Genomic DNA, 14,219 nt, shown 5'->3' with positions numbered 1-14,219 from the left:
ATGTATTCCCTTCTAATGCAAAAAGGATCTCTTAAAATTGGTTTCTTTTATGACTTTTAATAACTTTCGCTGGTTTAAAATCCATGTAATAAACTTCAAAAATGCAAAATTTAAAATAAATAAAAAATAACTAAAATATCAGTCAATAAAAAAAGTATTCAATATATCATTTCAATTACCTAACCTAAAATTTGGCAAGACTATCCAAGTACTATTATGAAGCTAAAATATAACATTTTGATCTCAAGAGGAGAAGAATTTTCATATAGATGATCTAGTGATAAGAGAGGAATCACTACGGGTTACCAAATTTTAACAACAGAGAAATGAAAGGCAGCACTTCGTGCTTCACACAAACACGAACTTATAATCAACTTGAAACTATTAATGTATATCACAACCAAATAAGCTTAGATCTTGATCTGATTACAAAGATATTAACAAACCTGAGATGAGAGGGCACAATCACACTATCTGCGTATTACAAATATCAACTGCAAAAAGGAGAAAGGGGGGATATAAAGCTACCTATACAACCACACAGCCACCCAAAGAAAAGCTGAAGGTTAGCTCCAAGTTAATTTTCTTCCTTTGCCTGGCTTCTTAGTCGATCTCTCTCTAAGCAGGAAATACACGACTCTATGTCAGACGCATACCGATTCTCAAACTCTCTTCTCACCATCAATCCATGGCCAATAACATAAACAATGGTCGTCGGAATGCGTTACAATCTTATAATCAATTGGGGGGAAAAGATAAAAGTAAAAATAAACAAAGAAGGGTAGAAGAACGATGCTATGAAAGTTCAATCCTTAGTGCCTCTTCAGGAGACATTGTCATTGGGTGCTGCGTGTTAATCCTCCCCGTGCCACATTTCTGAGCAAATGTAACATGTCACCCAAGTTAATGGGAAATCATTAAGTCAAACATATACAATTTGAAAATTCAATCACCAAATTCAGGAATTTCTGAAAGTTGAAGAATTGTTGACAAAAAATCAACAAAATAAATACTATACCGACGGGGATTTTAACAATTACATACAAACGTAGTTTAAGAAACGAAAACAGGGCAAACAAATAATGTAATTTTGGAGAAAATATTCTCTCACAAATCAGAGGATAATATCGAGAAATATTCTAAAAATGACGTGTATTTATTGAAGACCTGAAACAAAATCGGATAGATCATTTAAGTAAATAATGCCATGACAATGTAAAATATATCACATATGCAACGAGATACAAAATATAAGTTATTTGATCAATAACAATGATCTTCCTTTTCCATAAAACTAATGTAAAGTTTTTCAACACAAATCACTAGGGTTGAATATGTCAAAATGCCTAGACATTGGTCAATTACCATAACAAGGGGCCCGCGGTGAAAACAAAATTATCCATTAGGTTTAACCGTAAAAAAGGTACATGATGTAAACCTAAAATCTGGAAAATCAATACACGGAAGGGAAAAAAAAGGTACCTTCCAGAAACAAGCTGATGCTGAGCACTGTTCACAGGACCCTTTACATTGCTGAAACGCTTTGCTCTGCTCTCTTGTTCTTTCTCCACACGCATTGCAGCTACCTCCTTCTCCATGGCCGCTACTTCTCTTCTCATCTTCTTAGCCTCAACTTCCATGGCTTTGGTCAGTGTATCTACTTTCTTTGCTAGCATCTGACAAATAACACCATTGCAACTATTAGCTAAGATTATAATATCAACTACTAATCTAATATTAGTCCCAAATCAAATAAATACTAACTTCAATGGCATCATCTTTGTCTTTTAGGCTTTGATCTTTCTCATGACCAGCTTTCCTCAAGGCTAAGACCTCTTTCTGTAGCAAATCATACAAAACCCCAGAAACACTATCCTCCGTATCAACTGTCGGGAAGTCATTTGGCTTATCATCTGAATTTCCTTTCCAATTATCATTTTCTTCCCGGTGTTTGGTTCCTTCAGAAGACTGATTGAATGAATAACTTGGAGGTTTTCCATTTAGAAGAATTTTACTCCTTTCTAATGACCTTGTGCCGCCATCAAATGATTTAGATGTGCCTTTAGCATGCTTCAAAACTGTGCTTGAAGATACAGAAGACCTAAGTTGAATGGATGGTGATCTTTTCAGAAACCCATTAGATGTTAGTTTAGAGATGTTATCAGCTCCACCAAGGGATTGACGTCGAGAAGGCCCATTGCTAATACATCTTCCCTCTGAGGTGCCGCGATTAATACTGTTAGAAGTTTCTCTCAAACTCTCCTGTAGCACTTTAAGCCTTAATTGATATTTTTCCTGAAAATTGTAAAAGGTTTACCTTGAGTAACGGCAGAAGTAATCTCCTAAGCTAATACATGGGGGCTGTAAAACCAGATTATTACTTTTAACTGTGCTTCAGACTTTGCAGTGCGCTCAGTTATAGCAAGCTTGTCTCGAAGTTGCTGCATCTCTCCCTACAAGAATGTAGTTTGGTAAAAACAAATTGAAACCGCATTGAAGGGAAACAAAATTCAGGAAGAATTTAGGTATTTATTATTCAAAGAAAAAGGCTTACATCAAAAGGAATCAGAAATAATATTCACCTGCAAGAATCGTCGTTCTTCAAGCCATTGTTTTACAGGCATCACTTTGTCGTTAGCATCCTTCCATTCATTAGCAACCACTACAGCTACTCTGTTTGCTGTTACCTTGGCACGAGCTAACTCCCGGTCAAGTGTTTTTCTTTCTTCCTATGTAGTGTCAAAATAGCCATGCAGCAATTAGCATGCTTAAGTTATGATTGAGTAAACAAACAAGAAGAGTATAGTTAATATGGTTAACTCATTACATTCATTTCTTGAACTTTCCGCTGATAATCTCTCACAGCATTGGCAGCCGCACCACCTGCAAGTACAGCCTCTTCTAGTTCCCTCACGGTTTGGGTAAGTTTTTCAACCTCTGCCACTTTCAGTCTATGCATTTTGTCCAAAATTTTATTTTCTTCCTGGGAGAGGATATGATGACACCAAATGTAAGAAACTAAATTATTACAGATGGCATAATTGGAGAAGAAACATCGTACAAAATTGCAAATACCTGACAAATCTCAATCTGTTTAATTAGCTCTTGATTTTTATTTTGGAGATCATCCACCATGGAGGCCTTAGCCAAGGCAATCTGAACAGTCTTCTCAGCTTCAAGAAGTGCTGCTTCTTTAGATTTGGTAAGTCGATCTAATGCTTTGTTATCATCTTGAAGTTTAGCAATCTGCAAGGAACATGTTAAAGAAAGTAATTACATAAATCACCTATGACAGGCCAGCTTCAGTTGCCTTCATCAGTTTCTTATGGGAATCACATTCAAATTAGAAGAACAAAATAACATTACCTCTTGCCGGGCAAGCTTAAGTTCAGCTTCTAGAGGAGCAAGAATGGCCTCTATAGGAGGCATGTCATCATCCTTCTGAGCAGCATGGACCCTCCGAAGAGTGGCCTCAGCAGCAAACTGAGCTGCCATCGATGCTTTCTTGTCATCATTGATTTTCTTTATTTCAAGATTCTGCAAGAAATATCCAGTTTAGTAAACACGTCATGTGACCTAAATAATTTAGTCCTCGCTAAGGTTGATAGAGGGTTGAAGTAATACTTTGCTTTCTAGAAGAGACTCTGTTAACTTCAGCTTCCCTTCAACCTTCGACAACTCTTCAGTAAGCTACAGAACAACGAAAAAAAATACAGAAAACAAAGTTACATTTCAAGCTGACGTTAAGTGATGAATCTATACATTAAAAAGAAAACGAATAAATGAGAGCATGGCACATGAACAAGTTCTCAGGTGACCATGCACTACAAACAATTGAAATAATTACAACACCACGTTAATATACAACACGGGCCAAGTAGCCGCACACTCATTAAATCAGCCAAAGCATAATTACGTGCATAAACACATGAAACAGAAAAACTGGAAGAATGACTATGGAACCATAAATATACGCACAGTAAACACCAAAACAATACCACCATTCACCACGAAACAAAAACGGGCATATACAGAGTATTTTGTATAATTTTTTTTTTTGGTAAGTAATAAAATCAGCGAGCAAAGAAGCATTGTCCGGTCCTAAAGTTGAAAAATAAAAAAATAAAGAAATTAGTAATGAAGTTTCCATATTCCTAAGTCCTAATTCTAACCGTAATAGCAATGATCATTTCAGAATCTTGTAATTGATTCAATTTAACTTCAATAATACAACGAAGCAAAATTTAGAAGGTGACCTCTTCAACGGCCTTTTCTCTGAGCCGTTCAGAGAGCCTCAAGGCTTTGATCTCCGCTTGCGCTTCCGACAATTCCCTGTCCTTATCTGCAAACACGACGCAACACAAGCAAGTCACCATTAGTCAACAACGCGAAGCAAAATCAGGCCAAAAACTCGCCAGATCGAGTCGCATTTTCGCACCTCTAACTTCATTCTCCAACCGATTGAGCTCCACCTTCACCGGATCCGAACCGTGCAACAAGTTCATGAACTCGTCCGCGTCGAGGCTCTGCCTCATCGAAGGCGCGCGCCTCCGCGACGAGCCTTTCCCCTCCTTGAACGATCCGGACACCGCCAACGGCGCGACCGGCGTGGCCACAGTCGCCTCCGCTCCACCCTCGCCGGAAACCTCCGCCATGGCCGATCTAACCGATGCCGTAAGCAGTCACATCCACGTGCTCGCAGCTCCGCGGATCCCTACGCGCGCAGTTAGACTAAGTGCAAGAGTCGCAGAGAAAATGCAGCTCTGAGAAGGAGACGGTGGTTTTAGAGAGAGAGTTCGGGAGATAGATGGTTTCATAGTCTGTGCTTGTTTCTCTCTCTAGATTGTGATTTTAAATCTGGGCTTTCTTTTCCACTTCTTTTTCTTTTTTTCCTTTTTTTTTAATTGTTGTTCTGTGTGTATGTGTGTGTTGCAGTGAGAGTGATAGTGAGATTAAATAAATCTGAGTAATCAGTGAGTGTATAGCTGGCTGTTATGGTTAAGCAGACCAATACTGAGTGTGTGACAGGGAAACACAGTAAACCCTTTCTCATCATCTTATTATGTTAATCACTCTAGTAAAGCCCAAGCCATGGGCTTCAAGCCGGTAGCGTAATGCGCACTCCATGCATTTCCAACTTAAACCATCTTCGATATGCGTACGATAGCCGGTGGGACCCGGAACCGGCTTAGCTGGTAAACGTGTTCTGTTTGGACAAACAAACTCACAACTCGCTGCCATTAACATTAACTAATACATATATGACGTTTTAAGTTTTGAAGGGATCATCACCATAAATAAAAACATCAAAATGCAATGAATTGCCAGAGTAGAAGTTGTAGACGAGGAAGAGAGTCTTTGACTATAACGATAAGACAACGTTAAAAAAAAATATACCAAACTACAAAAACTGACAAATCTTACTACTACCAGAAAATTGTATGCCCGTGTCCAAGCTTCAAAATACCAGACAGAATACAAAACTTCGAAATTCCGCATAAATAACAAAATATTACATTTCTTTATAATACTGCCAATTCAACATTCACATATGGGATATATATATATATATATATATATATATATATATATATATATATATGTATATATATATATATTATATAATAATTTATAGAGGATTGGTTGTACAGTGTTTATCTTTTATTATTTATAACATCTGGATTTACTTTTTTCCCTCCTTTATTGTTTCTGGAATATGATTTTTCAGAAATAATTCTTACGGTAATACATTTATATAAATAGTTCTTAAAATGTTAAACATTAATTTGGCATGTATATGTATTAAGTATCTACTAATCATTCAAGCATCATATTTTACCAACATCTGAGAACTAAACTAAATTAAATTATTAACATTATTAATAGTTATGAGATAATTTAATATGCTTTGTAATATTTTAATAATAAGTAATATAATTTCTTGATCATAGATTCTGTTCATTTGTAAATCATGTCTGTGTTTACAGTGAAATCAAAATGTTTTGACCTTAAAACTTTCTGGCGGTTGGATTTCAAAGCTCCACTGATATGATTTCAATTTCAAATGTCTTCTGCACGTTCATTCCTTCGGAAATGAAAAATCAAAAGGCTTTTCGGATTCTAAGTAGCAAAGTTTTCTCCACACCGTGTAGTATAACTTGCTTGAGACACTGTAGGTGGTAAACTAGAAATTCTATCGGAAAACCTGTGGTTTAGAAAATTGGTCCACACTACACTGTCGCGTGTAAAGTAAAATCTTTCAGCAGAATATGTTCGCCCTCCATAATCTGTAAAATTGTATTAGCGACAGAATTGGGAGTGTTGTGGGTGTATCTTAAAGCACTTTTGATACACAAGGTGTGTGTCTGCTCCCAGACTTGTTCACATGGAGGGTCCTTCCCACCATGTTTGACAGTGGCACCTCAAATATGATGGGACCAGGGTCACAACTTGGAAGGCAGTGAGAGCATAGTAGTTTCGCTTGAACAACAACCTAAAGCGGTGACTCGCACCGTTATCAATTCGCTAGATTCACTGTCCTGGGAGCAGAGGTCATGATCGATTGTGGGGTCTAACCAAGTTTCTTTCCAATATTCATGCCCGTAATGTGACAACTTACCTCACAAAACACAACTATGCAACCAGTTTAATTCTTAACTAGGGTCACACTATATACTTCAATCAATTTCAATAACCAGACAGCTAACAAATTCACATCAGCGTGTGAACATTTGATTGGTGGTGTAGGTCACTGAGTATTGAATTAAAATACATCAATAATTTCATCCAAATTAACAATAGCACCTTCTCACATGGGCGTACGCAAACATGTTCATGTGGCTACGCTTAGCGATAAAAATGACAATAAAATACAACAAATAAATCGTATTAATTTCAGAGATGCGTTTAATCAAATCTCATGGGAACTTAAACCCAGATCACACTTTTCTTTCAATTATGAAATCTGCCATTAAGTTAGGACAGCGTGAAAGTTTTATAAATCCATGAAGATTTTGGTATTTGAAACAGGGTCAAAACCAATAACCTCAATAATAAAGGAAATAACAAAAACCTGCAAAACATAATTACTAGGTCCTAGCAAAATACTTAAAACACTCATCAACAGATAACTTCAAAATTGCTAGCTCAAGCATCAAGCTTCAACTCTTTCCTCTTCCAGGATAAGGGCCTTTCCTGTTGGCTTTGCCAATAGATCTGTGTATTCTTGGAATGGTGATTTAGAGAAGCGAGTTTCCTTCCAGAATTCGGGTGTTAGAAAACCGTAGGTTTTAAGCAGGCAATCAAAAGTGGCCTGTAAAAAGATAACCGGAATTAGAAAAACAGACTAATAAACAAATAACTAAGACTCAGATCTATTTACTTATTGGTTATTCAATATTTCAAAATGCATACGAATGGTTTAAAAAACTAAAAATGGTGTTACTACATTGGATGGGGACAGATGCAATAAAAACAAATACTACCCCACTTCAAAAAACTTATAATAACCCCATTCAGGGAGAACAATGGGAAAGGTAACATTAATTAAAGTTCTCTACTTAGTTCAAATTAGTCTCGACACAAGTTAACAATCTACGAAGAAGCTTACTAAAGAGATTTTACATATTAGCTTACTGATAAACTAAACATAAAATATAAAATAATTCACTTAGGTTTTCTCCTCTTATTTCCATTAAGTAAAAGTACTGATTGAGTTCATTAAAGAAACTGACTAAATTTTACACTGAACTGATATGTCTTCGTAGAGCAATTTGTAGTACTAAATTAGACAACCAGAATTAAGCATAAAGCAACCAAACGCGTAATAGAAATGTAAAGTAAATCATATAGTATTTCCGTGCATCCAAGGGTAATGTAAGATCATACACAATTACAAGAGTTGATCCAATAAGCAAAACACAATAACCACCAATACAATTAATTAAGCTTCAACGATGTCATCATCCAGTTACAAAAAAACAAGGTCATAGGGTTGGAATACAAAAACCCTACAAATGCAATGAACATGGCAAAGGCTTTTAAAAGGAGCATGTATAAATTGCTCGTAAAATTTAAACACTTGAGAGAAGTCGTTAAAACCATTATAAATCATCGTTATCAAGCATTATCCAATAAACGAAACAAACAATAAAAAAACAAAACTAAATATAATAAGGGTAAGGGTTAACCTTGACGAAGTTTCCGAGGGTTTTGGTTGAACCTCTGGAGGAGGTGAAAACATCATCGATACCGGCGAACTGCAATACCTTTTTGGGGACCCTGGCAGCGACGATACCGGACCCACGAGGGGCAGGGACCATGCGAACTGTGACGGAACCACACTTTCCGGTAACCTTACAGGGAACGGTGTGGGGCTTTCCAATCTTGTTTCCCCAATACCCTCTCCTGACGGGAATAACAGATAGCTTAGCCAAGATAATGGCGCCACGAATGGCGGTGGCGACTTCCTTGCTGCACTTGACACCGAGACCCACGTGGCCGTTACCGTCACCAACGACGACGAAGGCCTTGAAGCGCGTGCGCTGACCGGCGCGAGTCTGTTTCTGGACAGGCATGATCTTCATGACCTCGTCTTTGAGAGTAGGACCGACGAGGGTGTCGATTATTTGGTGCTCCTTAATTGGGAGTGAGTGCAGGTAGATCTGTTCCAGGCTCCGGATTTTACCATCCTTTACGAGGCGTCCAAGTTTCGTTACAGGAACCCATTTTTCCTCCTCATCGCGGCGCCCGGCCCTACGGCGTCCGCCACGGCCCCTGTCGCCGCGACCGCGACCGCCGAAGCCACGACCGAATCCACCACGGTCTCCACTTCCACGTTCGGCCATGTTGTTTGCGGTGTACGAGAGAGGGAAGGGGAAGGAGTGAGGGTGTAACTGCGCTTGTGAAAAATGGGAGAAGGTTCTCTCTGTAGGGTTTCTGGTTCGAGTGTTGTTCTATATATCTAAGTATATAATGAAAGGGTCAGCGTAGGGTTTTCGTTTTACTTGATGTGATGGGCTGGCCCAACTATTTCTGGGCTTATTATTTCAAATATTGGACACAGACGAAGAAAAAGCAATTGAAGAAGATTATACAAGCTTGAATAGAGGAAAAATGCCTTAAAAAGTCCTTGATAAGATCACAAATTCACAATAACCGAAAAGGGAAAGAAAAAAATAAATAAAAGGAGAATTACAAGATTGTTTATAGACGTACTACCAAGTTTAGTTACACTAACACATGTTCACTTATAAGCATGGAAGTATTGAATGCAATAATATTAGTCTTATGCAAATTTGTTTTTCCCTATAACTATTAAAATCAATACACCATAGAGAATCATAAAATTTTATTACACAATCTATTAAATCTAATGAACTAAACTCCCTTCAAACACCATTCATTTTAAATATAAGAGAAACATAGAAAAACATACTCCTTAAAATAAATGGGCGTAGGAAGAAAATAATAGGGTGCAGGAAGCAAAAGCCGAAATAAATTACGTTTACCCAATTATTTATTAAAGCCAATAGTGAAATTTGTAATTAATTTTATAAAAAAATATGGCTGTATCTGAACACCCCCTTAGCCCCGATATCCCACAGCATGAACACCGAAAATTTTCAAATATCAAGGTTTGATTTGCGACATCTAGTGTAGCTCGAACCGATTATTAAAAGAGATATATGTTGACAAGCCTGGAATTTGTTTAAAAAATTAGATATAATAAAAAGTAAATTTGTAATTAAGTGATGTAAAAATATTACAAAAATAACAATATTAAAGGTTGTTAAGTGAGTGTAAAAAAGAAAGTGAACTATCACACATATGAAGGTCCTGGTTAAAAATTAAGCAATTATCTCCCTTCAACCAAAAAACACAGAAAAATTCATAAATAAGCTCATGGAATAAGTTGGAAGTTAGACCGACACACTTTCCATTGTTAAATTAGGGCAAAATTAAATATTTAAACTATTCAACACAATTACTAGATCTCCTCTCTAAGCAGCTTTCCTTCTCACCTATATTTTCTCTACACAAACAATTAAGCAAAACAATGACAGTTAAAACGAGAAAATTGGAAGAAGTTACACTCTTTAATGTCTTGATAGTATCTACATATACACATCAGCAGTTGAAAACCATGAACTATTTTATACTTAAGCTCAGCTTAAAATCATATTTTTGATCGTCTTTAGTATTCTGTCACACCTGTTCATTTCCCTTCAGAATATTGAACTTGCAAAGAGGACAAGTTGCATTCATCTTCAGCCATTTCACTATGCATGTAGAATGGAAATGATGGTTACACGGAAGAACATGAAGTTCTGCTCCATCCTCATAAGAAGAGATGCATATACAGCATTCCTAAGAAGAAAAAAGAAATTGATTTATTACTTTCACAAATCTTTTGAATGTTATTATCACAATGCAAATAGATCTCTTTCCAAAGAACTTATGAAACTACAGCATGAATCTTTATATGCAGTGACCAATATAGAAAATCAAATAGCCATCTTGCAGAAGTAATAAGCTACTTAAGGCTGAAAAATTAATTCAGTCCAGCAAAACATACTGCATCATCAGGTGAAAGTATTCGTTCATTCACTGAGTAACCACTGATGGTCTCCACGGGAATCATTGATCCACCTCCCTTACTAGGTGTTTCCTCATTGCTTAACATTTGATATTTGTATCTCGGAAGTACACTGAGATCCGATTCTGATGCACCTTCCTATAGTCTCATGAAACGAGGCATTGAGATTGGAAGCCAACAAATATTTGAATGTCAGGATTTATGATTAAAGAGAAAGAAACACGTACCTGTCCTGCAACAGCATAGAGAATAGCAATAATACAGGGTAAACAACAACAGAGGGCAATTCCAATCAAGCATGCCAACACAACACAAAAGATGGCAAAAAAGACATCAAATGCAAGGAAGACAACAGCCAACCTGTACATATAAATCCAAAGAAAAAGAAATTTAGTATCAACAATGTTACCTAATTCTTCATGCAATCCATCAATTTTTGTCAGTAAAACAATATAACAAACAAAATTAATAAAAAAAACTCTTTTATAATGATTTTTCTTTCAAAGAAAGATTATTTATCATTTGCTTTGGTCTATATTTAGCGTTTTAAACATTGGGGACTATTTTTCACAAAAACAAAAGAGTTATTCAATTCATTTCTCATATATTAGGATATATTTAGTCATTGGATCAGAAAATAAAAGGCCACAACTTTATGCATTACTAATATAAGCATGGATATTACTAGTTTTCATAAATAACTTTAAAATAAACATATCACTCTTTGACAAACATAAATAAATAGGAGAATCTTCTGTAAACTTTTGTAACCATACCTCTTTTTGCAGGAAAAATATTCTTATACATGTATGTACATTATTAATGCAAGAGCGCATATTGTTTTTATGCACCTCCGTGGTAAAATACAAGCATTATTCTTGAAAGTCAGTTTAAATAATGCCAAACTTACCAGTACAAACGTGGAGCATCTTGCAGAAGAATATCACCACCAGAGACAACCCAGTAAAAGCCCACCATCCACCAAAGTAACGAAACCATGGTATTCAATGATGCGCATCGTTTTGTGAATCTGGGTTGTAGGTAATCAAAATCAGTATACCAACCAAACACAATATAAAAATGCATATGATAATAAACCAGATAGCATGCAACTCCATAGCAGATTAAAATCAATAGAGCAGAACGACCCCCCAACACAGTAAAAGACTTTTAATTTTCTTTCCCCACAGTGAAAGTATATAACCCGACAGTTAGTCCTCACATTACATAAATTGAAGCAGAGTTTCTATACCAAAATATCAGTAGAAGGGTTCCAATGACTAAAATCTTAATGACACTTGGAGTCCTTTAATTAATCATATACACAAACCATAATCCCTAATAATACCATAATGCTTTCACCCACACATTATCTATAACTACAATATTCCAGTATCATCTGAGTCACCTTAACTTCTGAAGCAACTAAATCCAGCAAGAACTTGGTTCACATACCGGGATAGAAAAGTATAGGGCTTCATTAGGTATTCAAATTGGCAACATGTCTTAGTATTCCTCATTAGTACTGCTATCCGAATAAAACCCAAGATTCATACAATTGAAGTTTTAACCATGATTTATGCATAGATATTGAAAGTTTCAATAAAAGAATTAGCACATGCAACCTGTCCCTATACAAGGATTTTACAATACAAGGAAAATGTCCCTATATAATAAAAGGAACATAATAAAGATTTCACAATACAAGGAAAAGGTACCAAAACGGCTACATACTTAACAAGATTCTAGATTCATTCTTGAAGTAAATGTAAGACTGTAAGATGCAGAAACTAATAGGCACAAGTAAATGATTTTCTTTAAGGTAGAAGACGAGCTATAGTGCAAAGGTAAAGTCACGTCCTAATAACCGGTTGGTCATGGGCTCCAATCTGGACAGCCTCTTTGATATGCAAGATGAAGACGACCTACAATTACCCTCCCTCGTACATTCGCTACGCAAGAAGCCTCTCGCACCGGGGTGATACATTAGTTTTTTAGCAAGTTTAGGTATGTTGTGTTACAAGAACTCGCCAAGGTCAATACAAACCTCACATTGACAAAGTTACATATACATAGATACATATTCACCGTCACTGTCCTCAGCAGCAACATTCAAACTCGCTTTCTAATATGATGAGTCCTATTCTAACCAATTGGAACAACCTTCCTACGGATAATTGGGTATACGTACAGATAGAACCGTTAATTGAAATACGGCAAAACTATTCATAATAACACAGAACCCAACATGAAGAAAATCTATGGTAATATACACAAATTTATATTAATCGAACCCCATGAAAACCGAAAACTAACAAATTGGCGTGTTTATAATTGAAAATCAGCAATTGAATTGAAATGAAATTGAACGCACCCAGTGGAAGGGGAACTCCCAGAGGTTCCAGAATCCTCCTCTTCGCTGTCGTTGACGTCATCATATTCGAGGTGGCCGCCAGACTCCTCGTCCCTGGGCGCGTCGCTCCTCCTCCTGTACTCAACCCACACGAGCGCCACGTGGAGGAGGCACTGCAGGGCGTAGCCGCAGATCCACCACCGGATCGGCGTGTTGGGATTTTCCTTGACGGTGCAGGCGAGCATCACCGCTGAGACCACCACAAAGGCCATGTTCCATGTCATGTCGAGCGCCACCACCGGCTTCGAGTATGTCCAGTCGGCGCGGCGCTCGTCGAGCTCACGGGCCGCGGTCTCCCGGACGACGGCGGAATGGCCGCGGCGGCCGAGGAGGAGTGCGAGGACGGGGAGACGGGCCGTGGCGGCATCGGGACGCGGGATGAGCAGCGGCGCGTGGGGCTGAGGGGCGGAATTTGAGGAAGACATGATGATTGACGGCTAGAGAGAGAAAAACATAACTGAAAGTTGAAACACAGAAGAAAAAACGGGTAATACAGAGGGAAACGTTTCTTGTTTCTTGTTCTTGTTGTTCAAGTATATTAGTTGCGTTGAATTTAGGATGATTATGGTTTTGGTCGTTGAAAAACGAAAAATGTAATGTTTCGGTGCCAGGAAGAAGATGAGGCGAACAGTTCAGAACACAGTGCCTATATTCTTGGCTTTCGACGCGTCTTTTATCTTCTTCCTACTTCCATTAGGTTTAAATTTTAAAAACAACTATTTTACTGTACCAAAAATTAATATTGTTTACAAACTATTTTACAACATATAAATAATAATAATACTTAATAATATTAAATTCTAATTACTGTAATAGATTATGAAAATGCAGGTCATGTTTTGTTTGTAATAGCTGATTTGAGATATTTGCAATGATAAATTTAAGGGAGCATGAGAGAATGTGATTTTTCTTGGAAGTTTTGATTGAAAAATATTTAACAGTGACAGAATTATTATTTTATTTAAATTATTTTCATCAATATATAATTTTTTTAAACAAAGTTACTCTCATTTAATTTATATTAATTTTAAACACTCATGTCTCAATTTATTATTATTTCACATCAAATTATTATTTAATTTTATTTAAACTAATTTCCAAGATTTTATTTCATCTTAATTTTTAAAATTCATATTTTAATTTAATATATTTTTATCAATATTTTTTTTCAGTTTAAATAATTATCCACGTTGTAATATAATTTACACT

The 14,219-nt window shown here is 36.7% G+C and overlaps 3 protein-coding genes across 3 annotated transcripts; all 3 read right to left on the bottom strand.

Moving 5' to 3' along the window:
- Positions 1-327: 327 nt before the first annotated feature.
- On the bottom strand, positions 328-5,086 carry LOC108320131 (microtubule-associated protein 70-2). Its single transcript, XM_017551476.2, has 11 exons — positions 4,439-5,086; positions 4,257-4,342; positions 3,625-3,690; positions 3,367-3,537; positions 3,076-3,246; positions 2,828-2,983; positions 2,583-2,729; positions 2,382-2,453; positions 1,765-2,295; positions 1,483-1,676; positions 328-876 (listed from the first exon to the last, which is right to left on the bottom strand). Exons 1-11 carry the CDS (start codon positions 4,653-4,655, stop codon positions 837-839), a joined length of 1,851 nt encoding a protein of 616 aa, XP_017406965.1. The 5' UTR covers positions 4,656-5,086; the 3' UTR covers positions 328-836.
- Positions 5,087-6,944: 1,858 nt separating this feature from the next.
- Positions 6,945-8,972, bottom strand: LOC108320089 (40S ribosomal protein S2-4). The gene is made up of 2 exons (XM_017551427.2): positions 8,190-8,972; positions 6,945-7,312 (listed from the first exon to the last, which is right to left on the bottom strand). Exons 1-2 carry the CDS (start codon positions 8,844-8,846, stop codon positions 7,154-7,156), a joined length of 816 nt encoding a protein of 271 aa, XP_017406916.1. The 5' UTR covers positions 8,847-8,972; the 3' UTR covers positions 6,945-7,153.
- A 968-nt stretch (positions 8,973-9,940) lies between these two features.
- LOC108320088 (E3 ubiquitin protein ligase RIE1) lies at positions 9,941-13,679 on the bottom strand. Its single transcript, XM_017551426.2, has 5 exons — positions 12,972-13,679; positions 11,508-11,627; positions 10,825-10,957; positions 10,577-10,735; positions 9,941-10,368 (listed from the first exon to the last, which is right to left on the bottom strand). Exons 1-5 carry the CDS (start codon positions 13,433-13,435, stop codon positions 10,207-10,209), a joined length of 1,038 nt encoding a protein of 345 aa, XP_017406915.1. The 5' UTR covers positions 13,436-13,679; the 3' UTR covers positions 9,941-10,206.
- Between the last annotated feature and the right edge of the window lie 540 nt (positions 13,680-14,219).

This window comes from Vigna angularis, chromosome 1 (assembly GCF_016808095.1).
Source record: "Vigna angularis cultivar LongXiaoDou No.4 chromosome 1, ASM1680809v1, whole genome shotgun sequence".
Taxonomy (NCBI): Eukaryota; Viridiplantae; Streptophyta; class Magnoliopsida; order Fabales; family Fabaceae; genus Vigna; species Vigna angularis.
Note: the sequence above shows the minus strand (reverse complement) of the source record. Positions and strands in the feature narration are given on the sequence as shown.

What these genes read in the sequence shown, in the direction of transcription:
- LOC108320131 (XM_017551476.2), bottom strand. Translation starts at nt 4,655, where the DNA reads ATGGCGGAGGTTTCCGGCGAGGGTGGAGCGGAGGCGACTGTGGCCACG. An exon ending in AGTCTCTTCTAGAAAGCAAA is followed by an intron (nt 3,538 to 3,624) that starts GTATTACTTCAA and finishes TATTTCTTGCAG; the next exon opens with AATCTTGAAATAAAGAAAAT. An exon ending in AAGAACGACGATTCTTGCAG is followed by an intron (nt 2,454 to 2,582) that starts GTGAATATTATT and finishes ACATTCTTGTAG; the next exon opens with GGAGAGATGCAGCAACTTCG.
- LOC108320088 (XM_017551426.2), bottom strand. Translation starts at nt 13,435, where the DNA reads ATGTCTTCCTCAAATTCCGCCCCTCAGCCCCACGCGCCGCTGCTCATC. An exon ending in GGGAGTTCCCCTTCCACTGG is followed by an intron (nt 11,628 to 12,971) that starts GTGCGTTCAATT and finishes CCTACAACCCAG; the next exon opens with ATTCACAAAACGATGCGCAT. An exon ending in TCTATGCTGTTGCAGGACAG is followed by an intron (nt 10,736 to 10,824) that starts GTACGTGTTTCT and finishes ATGAGACTATAG; the next exon opens with GAAGGTGCATCAGAATCGGA.
- LOC108320089 (XM_017551427.2), bottom strand. Translation starts at nt 8,846, where the DNA reads ATGGCCGAACGTGGAAGTGGAGACCGTGGTGGATTCGGTCGTGGCTTC. An exon ending in CCCTCGGAAACTTCGTCAAG is followed by an intron (nt 7,313 to 8,189) that starts GTTAACCCTTAC and finishes ATCTTTTTACAG; the next exon opens with GCCACTTTTGATTGCCTGCT.